Source organism: Triticum aestivum, chromosome 3B (assembly GCF_018294505.1).
Source record: "Triticum aestivum cultivar Chinese Spring chromosome 3B, IWGSC CS RefSeq v2.1, whole genome shotgun sequence".
Lineage (NCBI taxonomy): Eukaryota > Viridiplantae > Streptophyta > Magnoliopsida > Poales > Poaceae > Triticum > Triticum aestivum.
Window position 1 is genome coordinate 799,124,467 of NC_057801.1, and position 12,451 is coordinate 799,136,917.

Here is a 12,451-nt window from a genome sequence, read left to right on the forward strand (position 1 = left end):
ACCTTACAAACAATTTCAGAGGAGGATACTGACCAACAAATATTGTAGTGAAAAATTTCAAGTTGTGATCTCTGGCGCTCCCCAGCTCGGTTGTGATGGTCGTGGAGCACAGCCATATCCTAGTCCTCCTGTGGATGCTGACGCGCAGATCCGACCATAGGCGAAAGAGGCCATCGACCAAGAGAAACAAATCGATAGTGGCCTAGACCATGCGATTCCATCGTCCTGGATCCCAGGAGCCATGGCCTTAGTGGCGACATGGAGATCATGGCCGATGCCCAGCAGAGGAACAAAACTAGCAAAGAAGGATAAATAGGAAAATATTTCTCACCTTGGAGATGTTGCTGCTGCTGCTGCACTGAATTGTTTGAACTTCGCTTTCTGTACCTCCTTGGAAACCTGAAATATGCAGATGTTAGAAAGCTTATAATTTGTACATGACGATTTTAAGAGAAGGGGAAAAGAGTATCAAGAATAGATTCATACTTTTGGCCGTTAGCCATTACAGGCTTGAATATATCTATTTCTGTATGTGCAAACTATCATAAATCAATAATAGTATTATCGTTTAGCTATTCTATGGAACAATTTCTCTTAACATTCTTGCTTCAAAGTTGTCAGAAGTTCTAGCTATGACAAAGACATGTACTAAAAGTTCTCACAAATAACCAAAATTAAAAGGCATATGAAGACAGGAAGATGTTTGTTTGACCAAATAGTTACCACACTCTGAACCATATTGCAAATTTTTACCTTTTTTATTTTCCACCGCAAATTTTACTTTATTTCCATGGCGATTCTACCCTTCATATACATGGGAAATTTACTTTTTACTTGCCATGGCATATTAGCTTCACACCCACGACAAATTTTACTTTCATCATTTCATTGGTAGTTTTGCTTTTATGCACCATGGTAAATTTACTTTATAAAACATGACAATTAAATTTCATCGCTTATGAGAAGTTCTGTTTTCTATGAACCATGGGAAATTTCACTAAACAATCCACGCTATCTTCTTTTATCTATTATGACAAAAAAACCTTTGTTTTTTAGACCATGCTAATTTTTTCATAGCTTGGTAAAGAACAACTAGTTTTGCCATGGAAAAACTAGTTTTTAACTAGACCATGGCAAATTTATTACATAGACAATAGCAAATTTAGTTAATGCATGGATCTCAAAACATTTAATAATTGATCATGTCAAATTTAGTTTATGGATCATGGAAATTTTAGTTATTGACCATGATAAATTTAGTAATTGACCATGGAAAGAAAAATAACTGATCATAGTTAAATATTATGCCATGTTAATTACCATATTTTTGTCATGGCAATTTTCGAATTTTTGTTTTGTTTCACACACAAAACCATCTAGTTTTGCCATGGATATTGGTGTTATTGGTTCAAAAATGGCATATGTTTTGAAATATGTTTGCCTGAATCGAACAACGTAGAGGTGGGAGGTCCGGTGTGGCCCGGCAAATCATTGTTTCTGCCAGGTTATCCTTTTCTTTTCTTTTTTTCTCATTGTTTTTTGGGTTTTGGACTTCTTTCAGTGCAACAGTAGGCAACTGGGTTGTGCCGACGGCGGCGAAGGGGGGGGGGGGGGGGGGAGGAGGAGGGGGCAGAGACGGGGGAGTGGGGGTGGCGGCGCTCCGTCGCCTCGGGGGGCGACGGGAGGGTGTGTGTGTGGGGGGGGGGAGATATTACACGGTGTCTATTATTAATGTCCTATTGCTGTCACGTACAAAAATGTCCTATTATTGCTGTCTAATTAATAAATATTTAAACATAATTCAGTACAGTCTATTATTTTGTTCGGTAGCAAGGCTATAAAAGGGGAGTGTGAGAGCAAGAGAAGTCGACCCGTGTCTCTTCCTCTTCTCAGTTTCTCAGTTCTCACTCAACCAGCTGAGCTGAGTAGAAGGAAAATGGGTGTGGTGGGTCAGCAGGAGGTGGAGGTGCTGGAGTCGTGCATGGTGAAGCCGAGCGTGGAGACGCCTAGCCATGGCCTCTGGCTCTCCCAACTCGACCTCAAAATGGTCAACAGAGGCCACACGCCGAACGTATACTTCTACACTCCCCACTCCGGCGCCGTCGGCAACTTCTTCGACGTGGCCAGGCTGAAGGCGGCGATGGCCAAGGCTCTCGTGCCCTTCTACCCTCTCGCCGGCCGTCTGGGCGTGGACGGCGAGGGCCAGCCGGAGATCGACTGCGCCGGCCAGGGCGTGCTCTTCGTCGTCGCTCGCTCGGACCTCACCGTGGACGGCTTCGTCGACTTCCAGCCGTCGCCGGAACTAAGGAGGCTCTTTGTTCCCCGCGTTGAGGACTCGCCGTCCATCATGTGCGCCATCCAGGTGACCTTCATGGGATGCGGCGGGGTGGCCTTGGGGACGGCGCTGCACCACGTTGCCATCGACGCCGTGAGCGCTGTCCACTTCTTCCAGACGTGGTCCGGCTTCTGCAGGGACGGCGACGCGGCGGCGGCGGTGCTGGAGCTCCCATGCCACGACCGCACCCTCCTCCGCGCGCGCTCCCCACCCGTCGTCCACCCCGACGCCCTCACCGTGTTCTCCTGTCCGAAGCTGAGCCTAGCAGTATCTGCCGAGCCGTCGGGGGCCGTCGTCAACAAGATCTTCGTCCTCTCCAATGACCAGGTCGCCGCCCTCAAGCGCGCCTGCACCGGCGGCGGCGACGGCGGCCGCGTGAGCACGTTCTGCGCCGTGAGCGCCCACGTGTGGAGGTCCATGTGCACCGCCCGCCGGCTGCCGACGGACGCGAGGACGCGCCTCACCTTCCCGGCGAACATCCGGGGCGCCCTTCGGCCGCCGCTCCCCGCCCGCTACTTCGGGAACGGGATCATCGTCCTGGGCGCCGCTGGCAGAGTGCGGGACATCGAGTCGGAGGAGCTGGGCTCCGTCGCCCACCGGATCAGTGGCGCGGTCGGCAGGATGGACGACGAGCTGGTGCGTTCGGCGATCGACTACTTGGAGATAAACGGCAAGAGCAAGCAGCCCCCGAGCAGCATGCCGGAGACGGAGCTGAGGGTGGTGAGCTGGCTGGGCATGCCGGTATACGACGTGGATTTCGGGTGGGGGAAGCCCCTGGTGATGCACCGCGCCGTGCAGCAGCGCGCCGGGATGGTCTACCTCATGGACGGCGTCAGCGGGAGTGGCGGCGTGCGCATCCTCGTGTCTACGGAGGCTGTGATTCTCAACGACTTCCAGCGCCTGCTATATGCCAACTTCTAGTTGGATGCTTTCAGAAGCCTCCGGTATCACATGTCGTATGTTTCCTATGCTTCCCCAAGCAATGCTCAATGCCAACTTCTGGTTTTAATTTGTTTTTTGGTTGATGCCATTTTTATTATGTTTGTTTCATGCTTCTTCTGATGAAGTTTCATAATAAATATTTGTTTTTTCTATTAAAATTTATATAACTCATATTAATGAAGTTTTTTAACACAGCACAATAGCAGATGTTTACATATACACACCTTATGTGTGTATGCACACAACCCATACCCATATGAGCAAGTACGAGATACAGAGTCGGTAAAACATCTTGGGGTTTCTGCCACCCGTCGGCGGCACCGCCGATCAGCCTCCTCATCTCCATAGGCCTCGTCTTCCTGATGATGAAATAAGAATCTACCAAGAGGAAAAAGTTAAGATGTATCAAGGTCCAAATTTTGCATATTCATACATCCAACTCTAAAATCAAATATGGTGCCTATTATATAAAGGTCCATTGTTTGGAGCAGGTTATCAACAGGAACTGAGATTAACATTTTCAGGTTTTAGTCCCCGCAAAAAAAACATTTCAGGTTTTAGAAAACTAACTTGGTGAATGACGTGGTGCAATTTTTTTGTATGGAGAAATAACATCGGCAGAGGGAGAACAAACCCAAAACCATTGGAGGATACTGCCAACAAAGCCATGTTGACTTGCCACCTTTAATGGAGCCACTGGCTTACCTAGTGAATTGCTCATGACAAAAACAGGAAAAAAAAAGGTCAAAAAACTACATGGGAAAAAAATCATATTGTACGACTCCATGTTTGAATTCACATCAAGGGGAGGAAAGGTTAACGAAGAAAGAAAAATGGCAATGAACCTTATGTATTCAAAGCGAAAGGGAAAATTACCATTGGATTGAGGCTGCTACAAGAAGAGGGGCACAAGCCACGCTGGGAACAACTGTACATACTCCCTCCGTCCGCGAATAAGTGTACTTCTAGCTTTTGTCTTAAGTCAAAGTTTTAAAATTTTGACCAACTTTATAGGAAAAAGTAGCAGCATTTATGACACTAAATTAGTATCACTAGATTCGTTTTGAAATGTATTTTCATAATATATCAATTTGATATTATATATGTTACTACTTATTTGTATATAGTTGGTCAAAGTTTTAAAACTTTGACTTAGGATAAAAACTAGAAGTACACTTATTCGTGGACGGAGGGAGTATATGACAAGGAAACGAGGTCAGAACTGGATAGTTGCGGTTACAACTTCAATAGATAAAGGAAGACAATAAATCCCCACATCGTTGAAGGCTTTCAAAGTACTCTCTCTGTCCGGAAATACTTATCGCAGGAATGGATGTATCTAGACGTATTTTAATTCTAGATACATTCATTTTTATGCATTTCTCCGACAAGTATTTCTGTACGGTGGGAGTACATTGGCTAGACATAATATATTAGTAAAAATACTTAGAATGACTATCTTGGTGTGAAATTAAAAACAGTCAATAAGAGACAGATGGTAGACAACATCTGAAGTGGAGGCCCTTAATGTCAATGATACAATGCAAAATGGAAGTGAAGTGACATCATTGCTTAGAACACGAATATGATACCTAGAATAATATCTGAGAACCATCCAAAATTTGTGGATATGCAGGTATTCATTACTATTTTCCTTATGGAGAAGACAAGTATAGAGAAAAAACAACCATGCATATCAACAGAAGGTGCAACTTGCAAGAGAAAGCATGTTACTCCCTCCGGTCCATTTTAGTCTGCATATAAGTTTTGTCTGAAGTCAAAGTATCTCTATTTTGACCAAATTTATAGAAAAAAAGTATCAACGGTCTCAATGCCAAATCAATATTGTTAGATGCATTATGAAATGGAGTTTCATACTTTATATATTTAGTATTATAGATGTTGATATTTTTAACCTAAATTTGGTCAAATTTTGCAAAGTTTGACTTGACACAAATCTAATACGCAGGGTAAAAAGGACCAGAGGGAGTACAATGCTTGAGTACCATCGATATCAACTACAACAATACATCAACCAATTGATGCATTTGTTGTGATTGCCTTGCATGTATTTCACAGTTCAGCCTGGACTAGATCATAAGACATCAAGGAAACCTAAGAATAGACCTCTATGTTTTGTTGCAGGATGCAATTGACGGGGAGATAAGGCTCGACAATCATTGCTCTCTCATTTTACTGTTTAGGTATCAAGATGTTATGTTCGAATGCTTGCTTTACACCTGAGAGCCTAACTCGACTTCAAATATTTTTGCAAACAAATCAAATAATAGTGTAGTCATGATAAGAATAAAATATGTAGCTTTTGCAACATAGCTTTGTTAAAAACAAATCTGCAAAAAAAAAACACAGTTCTTTCATAGTTAATTAAACCAGTTAAATTTAACAAATAAATTTACTAGGCAAATCTCACATGAATAAGATATTTTAAGATCTGTTAATGTAACAGTTTGACGTGTAAATGTAGTTTATACATTTTACTTCTAAATAACTTTCCAAAAATGAAGGATAAAACAGAAATAAACTACATATAAAACCAAATTTACATGAATATACATTCCTTGGAATTAGAGCTATTTTAATTAAAAATCGTATTAATGTAAATAACCAAATAAGTCAATATGTTAAAGATCTTTCAAATAATATTAAATAATAAAGTAGAGAGTACACTATAAAGACGACGCCCACACATTTGCTCGGACTGCCCTCCTAGTTAAGACAAAAGTAATATGCAGAGTAAATAAAAACCAAGGAAATACATACAACGTGTACATTGTAAAAGAGATTGACAGTGATATGTACTCCATCGGTCCCATAATGAAAGATATTTTTTAAAACTAGTGTAGTGCCAAAAACATCTTACATTACGGGACCGAGGGAGTACTTGTTTAATTATTTGGCTGGCAGATTTCAGAGTCCCCTCAAAGGTCCACTCAAAGTCGGTGGTTGATTTTTTTCCCGAAAAAAAAAGGTGACCGCAGGCCCAGCGCAATGTTGCTTTCTGAGGGTAGAAATCACTGTTTTGACCCCAGGACGAAATCAATTCATGAACTGTTTCGGAAAAAGGTTCACCCAGCTGACCTTTTATGTGTGGCGCCCGACATCTAGGCGCCACACTATACTGCGCAGCGTCTAGATCTTAGGCACCACACTTCTGGCCAGCGTGGCACCCCTGGACCCTGCATCCAGCAGTGCAATGCCTTTGGGCTAGGCGCCACCCATATAATGTGTAGCGCCTAGCCGTTAGGCGCTGCACATGCACTTACTAACTGGCGCGAACATCTGTTTCTGGTGCCTGAAAATTACTAAGTCAGTGTGCAGCGCCTGAGGATAGGCGCTACACTATACAGTGTAGCGCCTGACGTCTAGGCGTTGCACGATTGATCAACAAGGCGATGGGCGCGTAATGCTAGCTTGTGAGGATCATGCATGTAAGGTCGGACCAAGCAACCAAGGGCCAGCTTAAACCTCTCGCTCTCTCCTATCCACCACGCCACTACCAAGTACAAGACGCAGTGCCGCAGTGCCAATCGCAGTTTGCCGCTAACTGCTTGTGTAGTCGGGCACGCCTGGACCTGGCTAGCTAGCTTCCTCAACTATCCTGCAGCTGCATGCATGCTGGTCATGGTCAGCCTGGTGCTACTGCTAGCTAGCTAGCTAGCCAGACATAGGGCGATCATGCGTGTCCCAGGAATGACATAACTCTTGGCAGATTTAGGACTTAGGTACATATATGTACACACACGCATCGCATGCACGCGCAGCTACTAGCGATATGGGCTTAAAGCTAGGCTAGCTAGAGAAGGAAGACAAATTTCATTTCATTTTTTTGGGTCTAGGCTTTCGTGCACAATGATCCGTAGCTGTCAGTGCCCATCGATCGATCAGCCGACCGAGTGGCCAAAGGGATACAGGCGTACGTACGGGCTCGTGTGACTCCGTCTACCTACCCATCGCCATCGTCCGGACTCCTTGCTTGTCATGCATAGTGCAACGCCTAGACGTCAGGCACTGCACTGTATAGTGTAGCGCCTAACACTCAGGCGCTACACATTGACTTGGCAATTTTCAGGCATCAGAAACAGATGTCCGCGACAGTTAGTAAGTGCATGTGCAGCGTCTAGGCGCTGCACATTATGTGTGTGGCGCCTAGATCAAAGGCGCTGCACTGCTCGGTGCGGGTCCAGGGGTGCCACGCTGGTCAGTGTAGTGTGATGTCTAGATGTCGGGCGTCACACAAAAGGGTTCCGAGACAGTTTAATTTGTGAATTGATTTCGCCCTCAGGTCAAAACAGTGATTTCTAACCTTTCTGAGCATAAAAATGGGTCACAAACTGACACCCCACTTGAGTGGACCAGGCCCAGCGCGCCCTAGTTAATGGCAAGATGCCACGGCCAGATCGATCACACTTATGACTTGTCTCCCTCCTTGGCTGCTTACACTGCCATTAATCTTTCGTCTCAAGGTAGGTACGCGTACGTACTATTGACGAAACGAAGATCGGAGTATGTGGTTTATATGGAGAACACGAGAGAGGAAGATAATAAGTACCTGTTTTTTTTTCATTTCTAATGACCAGGTGTGGCTGATTACCTAATAAGTACCGACAGGAACATACTGGGACCGATAATGGTGTGGTGACAGGAGGAGGTGGAGCAGTGCTGTTGGAGTATATAGCAAAAAACTACCACATTACGGGCTATAGCTACAAAAAACTATCATTTTTTTTATTTTTTCAAAAAACTACTACAAAATTGGTTGGCTGTTTCAAAAAACCCAAATGACCATCTGATTTAAAATTGATCTGGTTTATGACAGATCGGGCCCGCTCCTAAATAAACCGTTTGTTGACTGTTTGTTTGACCGTTAGATGACATGTGGGTCCCACATGTCAGGCTCTCTCTTCCTTCCCCTTCTCTTTCTTCTCTCCCTGACCTTCCCTTATCTCTCTCTCTCCCGAGCAACTACAGCCAGCGCCGCCGCCGCCATGGGCCGTGAGACCAGCAGCTCAGGCCGCGCGCAGCAGCCGGCACGACGGGCTCCTTCCGGCCTCTCCCCGTGGCGACGTTCAGCAGGAGCAGGAACACGAGTTCCAGCCGCGTCCAGCGCCGCAGCCGCCATGACGGGCTCCTTCGGCCACTCGCTGTTCCGCCGGAGCACGAAAGAAGCAACCTCCATCTCGATCCACAACCACTGTCGGCTGCGCCATGGGGAGGCTCGCGCCGCCGCCTGCGTGCTCAGCCCGCGCCATGGGGAGCTCTGGCGACCAGAAGCCCGGGCGGGTGAGCGGCACCACGGAGTTGGCTCCGGTGGCCAGCAGCCTGGGCGGCGCCAAAGCGCTCGTGAGCAGCAGCCTGGGCGGCGCCAGACGCGAGTAGCTGCTGCTTGCCGCCGGCCATGGCCGCGAGCTCGAGCACAGGCGGGGAGCTCGGGCGGGGAGCAGCCAGGGAGCTCGGGTTGTTCTAGCCCGCCAGGGCTGTTGCTTCCCGCCGGCCACGACCAGAGCTAGACGGCCCTGACGAGCTCGCCGGCGTGGTGCTGGCCGGCTCCGACGACGAGCTCCCTGGGAGGACGGGATTGCTTTTATTTTTATTTTTTCAGGGACCCAATTGCTTTTATATTTTGTTTCATGGACCTGTTTGCTAAAAAATACTTAGGCCCCACCTGTCATAACCTATCAATGGTCAAACTAATGGTCAAATCTAACGGTCAACCTGAGGAGTGGAACCGAGCTGTCATAATAACGTTTAAAGTTAATCAAAGGAGTCATCAGTGCGGGCCTAGATCAAAGGCGCTGCACTGCTCGGTGCGGGCCCAGAGGTGCCACACTGGTCAGTGTAGTGTGATGTCTAGATGTCGGGCGCCACACAAAAGGGTTCCGAGACAGTTTAATTTGTGAATTGATTTCGCCCTCAGGTCAAAACAGTGATTTCTACCCTTTCTGAGCATAAAAATGGGTCACAAACTGACACCCCACTTGAGTGGACCAGGCCCAGCGCGCCCTAGTTAATGGCAAGATGCCACGGCCAGATCGATCACACTTATGACTTGTCTCCCTCCTTGGCTGCTTACACTGCCATTAATCTTTCGTCTCAAGGTAGGTACGCGTACGTACTATTGACGAAACGAAGATCGGAGTATGTGGTTTATATGGAGAACACGAGAGAGGAAGATAATAAGTACCTGTTTTTTTTTTCATTTCTAATGACCAGGTGTGGCTGATTACCTAATAAGTACCGACAGGATCATACTGGGACCGATAATGGTGTGGTGACAGGAGGAGGTGGAGCAGTGCTGTTGGAGTATATAGCAAAAAACTACCACATTACGGGCTATAGCTACAAAAAACTATCATTTTTTTATTTTTTCAAAAAACTACTACAAAATTGATTGACTATTTCAAAAAACCCAAATGACCATCTGATTTAAAATTGATCTGGTTTATGACAGATCGGGCCCGCTCCTGAATAAACCGTTTGTTGACTGTTTGTTTGACCGTTAGATGACATGTGGATCCCACATGTCAGGCTCTCTCTTCCTTCCCCTTCTCTTTCTTCTCTCCCTGACCTTCCCTTATCTCTCTCTCTCCCGAGCAACTACAGCCAGCCCCGCCGCCGCCATGGGCCGTGAGACCAGCAGCTCAGGCCGCGCGCAGCAGCCGGCACGACGGGCTCCTTCCGGCCTCTCCCCGTGGAGACGTTCAGCAGGAGCAGGAACACGAGTTCCAGCCGCGTGCAGCGCCGCAGCCGCCATGACGGGCTCCTCCGGCCACTCGCTGTTCCGCCGGAGCACGAAAGAAGCAACCTCCATCTCGATCCACAACCACTGTCGGTCGCGCCATGGGGAGGCTCCCGCCGCCGCCTGCGTGCTCAGCCCGCGCCATGGGGAGCTCCGGCGACCAGAAGCCCGGGCGGGTGAGCGGCACCACGGAGTTGGCTCCGGTGGCCAGCAGCCCGGGCGGCGCCAAAGCGCTCGTGAGCAGCAGCCTGGGCGGCGCCAGACGCGAGTAGCTGCTGCTTGCCGCCGGCCATGGCCGCGAGCTCGAGCACAGGCGGGGAGCTCGGGCGGGGAGCAACCAGGGAGCTCGGGTTGTTCTAGCCCGCCAGGGCTGCTGCTTCCCGCCGGCCACGGCCAGAGCTAGACGGCCCTGACGAGCTCGCCGGCGTGGTGCTGGCCGGCTCCGACGACGAGCTCCCTGGGAGGACGGGATTGCTTTTATTTTTATTTTTTCAGGGACCCAATTGCTTTTATATTTTGTTTCATGGACCTGTTTGCTAAAAAATACTTAGGCCCCACCTGTCATAACCTATCAATGGTCAAACTAATGGTCAAATCTAACGGTCAACCCTGAGGAGTGAACCCGAGCTATCATAATAACGTTTAAAGTTAATCAAAGGAGTCATCAGTGCGACATGTTAGTTTTTTGGAACAGCAGAACAATTTTGTGGTAGTTTTTTGAAAAGATTAAAAAAGGTAGTTTTTTGGAACGATGATCCGTAATGTGATAGTTTTTTGCTATTCACTCAGTGCTGTTGAGACTCAACGTCGCGACGCGTACCGTAAGAAGACACGGGGTGCTACATTTACTAGAGTGGGTGGAGGCTCACGGTCTGGTCTGGTCTGGCTTAAAAAGGCTCTTGGTGTCCTGGTCACGGATATTCAAAGCTGCTCCCAATTCACATGCACCGGATGAATAGTAAGAAAGAACAATTGTTATGGAATTCAAAACATTCAGAATATTTGCCCCCAAATATATCTGTGTATTCTACCCTGCGTCGCCAACCCCTGCCCTCAGCCTCCTCTCCTCGATCCCTCCCTCCTGCCGCCGTCGGAGATCACGCCGGGCGAAGCCTGTGCTGTGGGCTATGACGGCGACGGCTAGGCTTTCTCCCTCGAGTGGCAGCGGGGACACACATCACGACGGTGATCCGACGGCAAGGAGCGGCGGGATCCCGGTGGTGTGAGTGGCGGCGGCGATAGCAGTGCACTACTAGGGAAAAGCCTAGCAGTAGCGCTCGTTTTAGGTGTATCAGTAGCGCGTGGCCCTGCGCTACTGATACGGCGCTAAAGATAACATGTATCAATAGCGCGTGCTGACCCATGCTACTGCTATACATGGTTATCAGCAGCGAGCTTTAGCACAACGCGCTGCTGCTAATGTTTGCAGCGCTTTAATCTAGGGCGCGCTACTGGTAAGAGCGCGCTGCTGCTAACTCTACTCCCCTCGCTATTGTTAGTTTTATTAGTTTTTTTCTTCTGCATTTTTGGTTTGTACTTGAACAGGCTTTATGCAATAATCTTTAGTATGTCATACACATACAAATGTAATCATAGCATCAAATCATGTCATCATCATAATCATCATCCAATACAAAATGGTCTCTCGTCATCATCTCGAAAATAGCGATACAAGTTCTTGCAACTACATATCCATCTAAGCAATGATATACACGAGAAGAGCTGTCACTATGAGTGACAGCGGAACTATGCAGTACATGAGTTCGTATCCCTCTCTCGCACTAGCATGAACCTAAACTAACTACTGGCTGTCGCTCAGAAACCGGAAACCGGTACACCTGGGTCTGACACTCCGGCCACTCGTTGTATACTCCTGGCATAGCACTTCTTCGCCACCGATGATCTATGCACCTGCATCATCACATGAGTCGATGATATGCAACATATATAGTTAAGCAACAGAAAGAGACAGACTTGGCAAAAATAGAAGCAACATATCATAAGCATAAATAACAAAGTTCATCGTACCCAAAATGCCCTAACTAGAGTGATCTTCACTAGTCGAGGAGGACGGTTTAATTACATCACAAATAAAGTTTCGTCGTGCATAACTCAAAGTTTCGTCATACAGAAAGTATGGACTAAACGGACACATTGTCATATATCGACAATCACTCCAACATGTCGTGCCATCCATCCAAGTCAGGGAGATAGTCCCCGAGCTTAGTCAAAGGCTTCATGTCGAGACGCTGAGCAGCTACGCGTGTTCGGACGTCTTCCCGTGACATTTGCCCTTCCTCGTAGAACAACCCTGTTTTTTCGAGGACCTCCTTCATGATGATTTGGGCAAGTACAAGCTGGATGTGATAGAACTCTGCTCGAAGCCGATGATCCTCGATATCTCCTACGTTCCTTGC

General features: G+C 47.3%; 1 protein-coding gene across 1 annotated transcript; it reads left to right on the forward strand.

Moving 5' to 3' along the window:
* Window positions 1-1,878: 1,878 nt before the first annotated feature.
* Window positions 1,879-3,464, forward strand: LOC123066668 (putrescine hydroxycinnamoyltransferase 1-like). Its single transcript, XM_044489707.1, has one exon. The coding sequence runs from the start codon at window positions 1,937-1,939 to the stop codon at window positions 3,254-3,256; it is 1,320 nt and encodes a 439-aa protein (XP_044345642.1). The 5' UTR covers window positions 1,879-1,936; the 3' UTR covers window positions 3,257-3,464.
* Window positions 3,465-12,451: the final 8,987 nt, after the last annotated feature.

Bases quoted from the DNA above. Each gene is read 5' to 3' on its own strand.
- LOC123066668 (XM_044489707.1), top strand. From the start codon at position 1,937: ATGGGTGTGGTGGGTCAGCAGGAGGTGGAGGTGCTGGAGTCGTGCATG.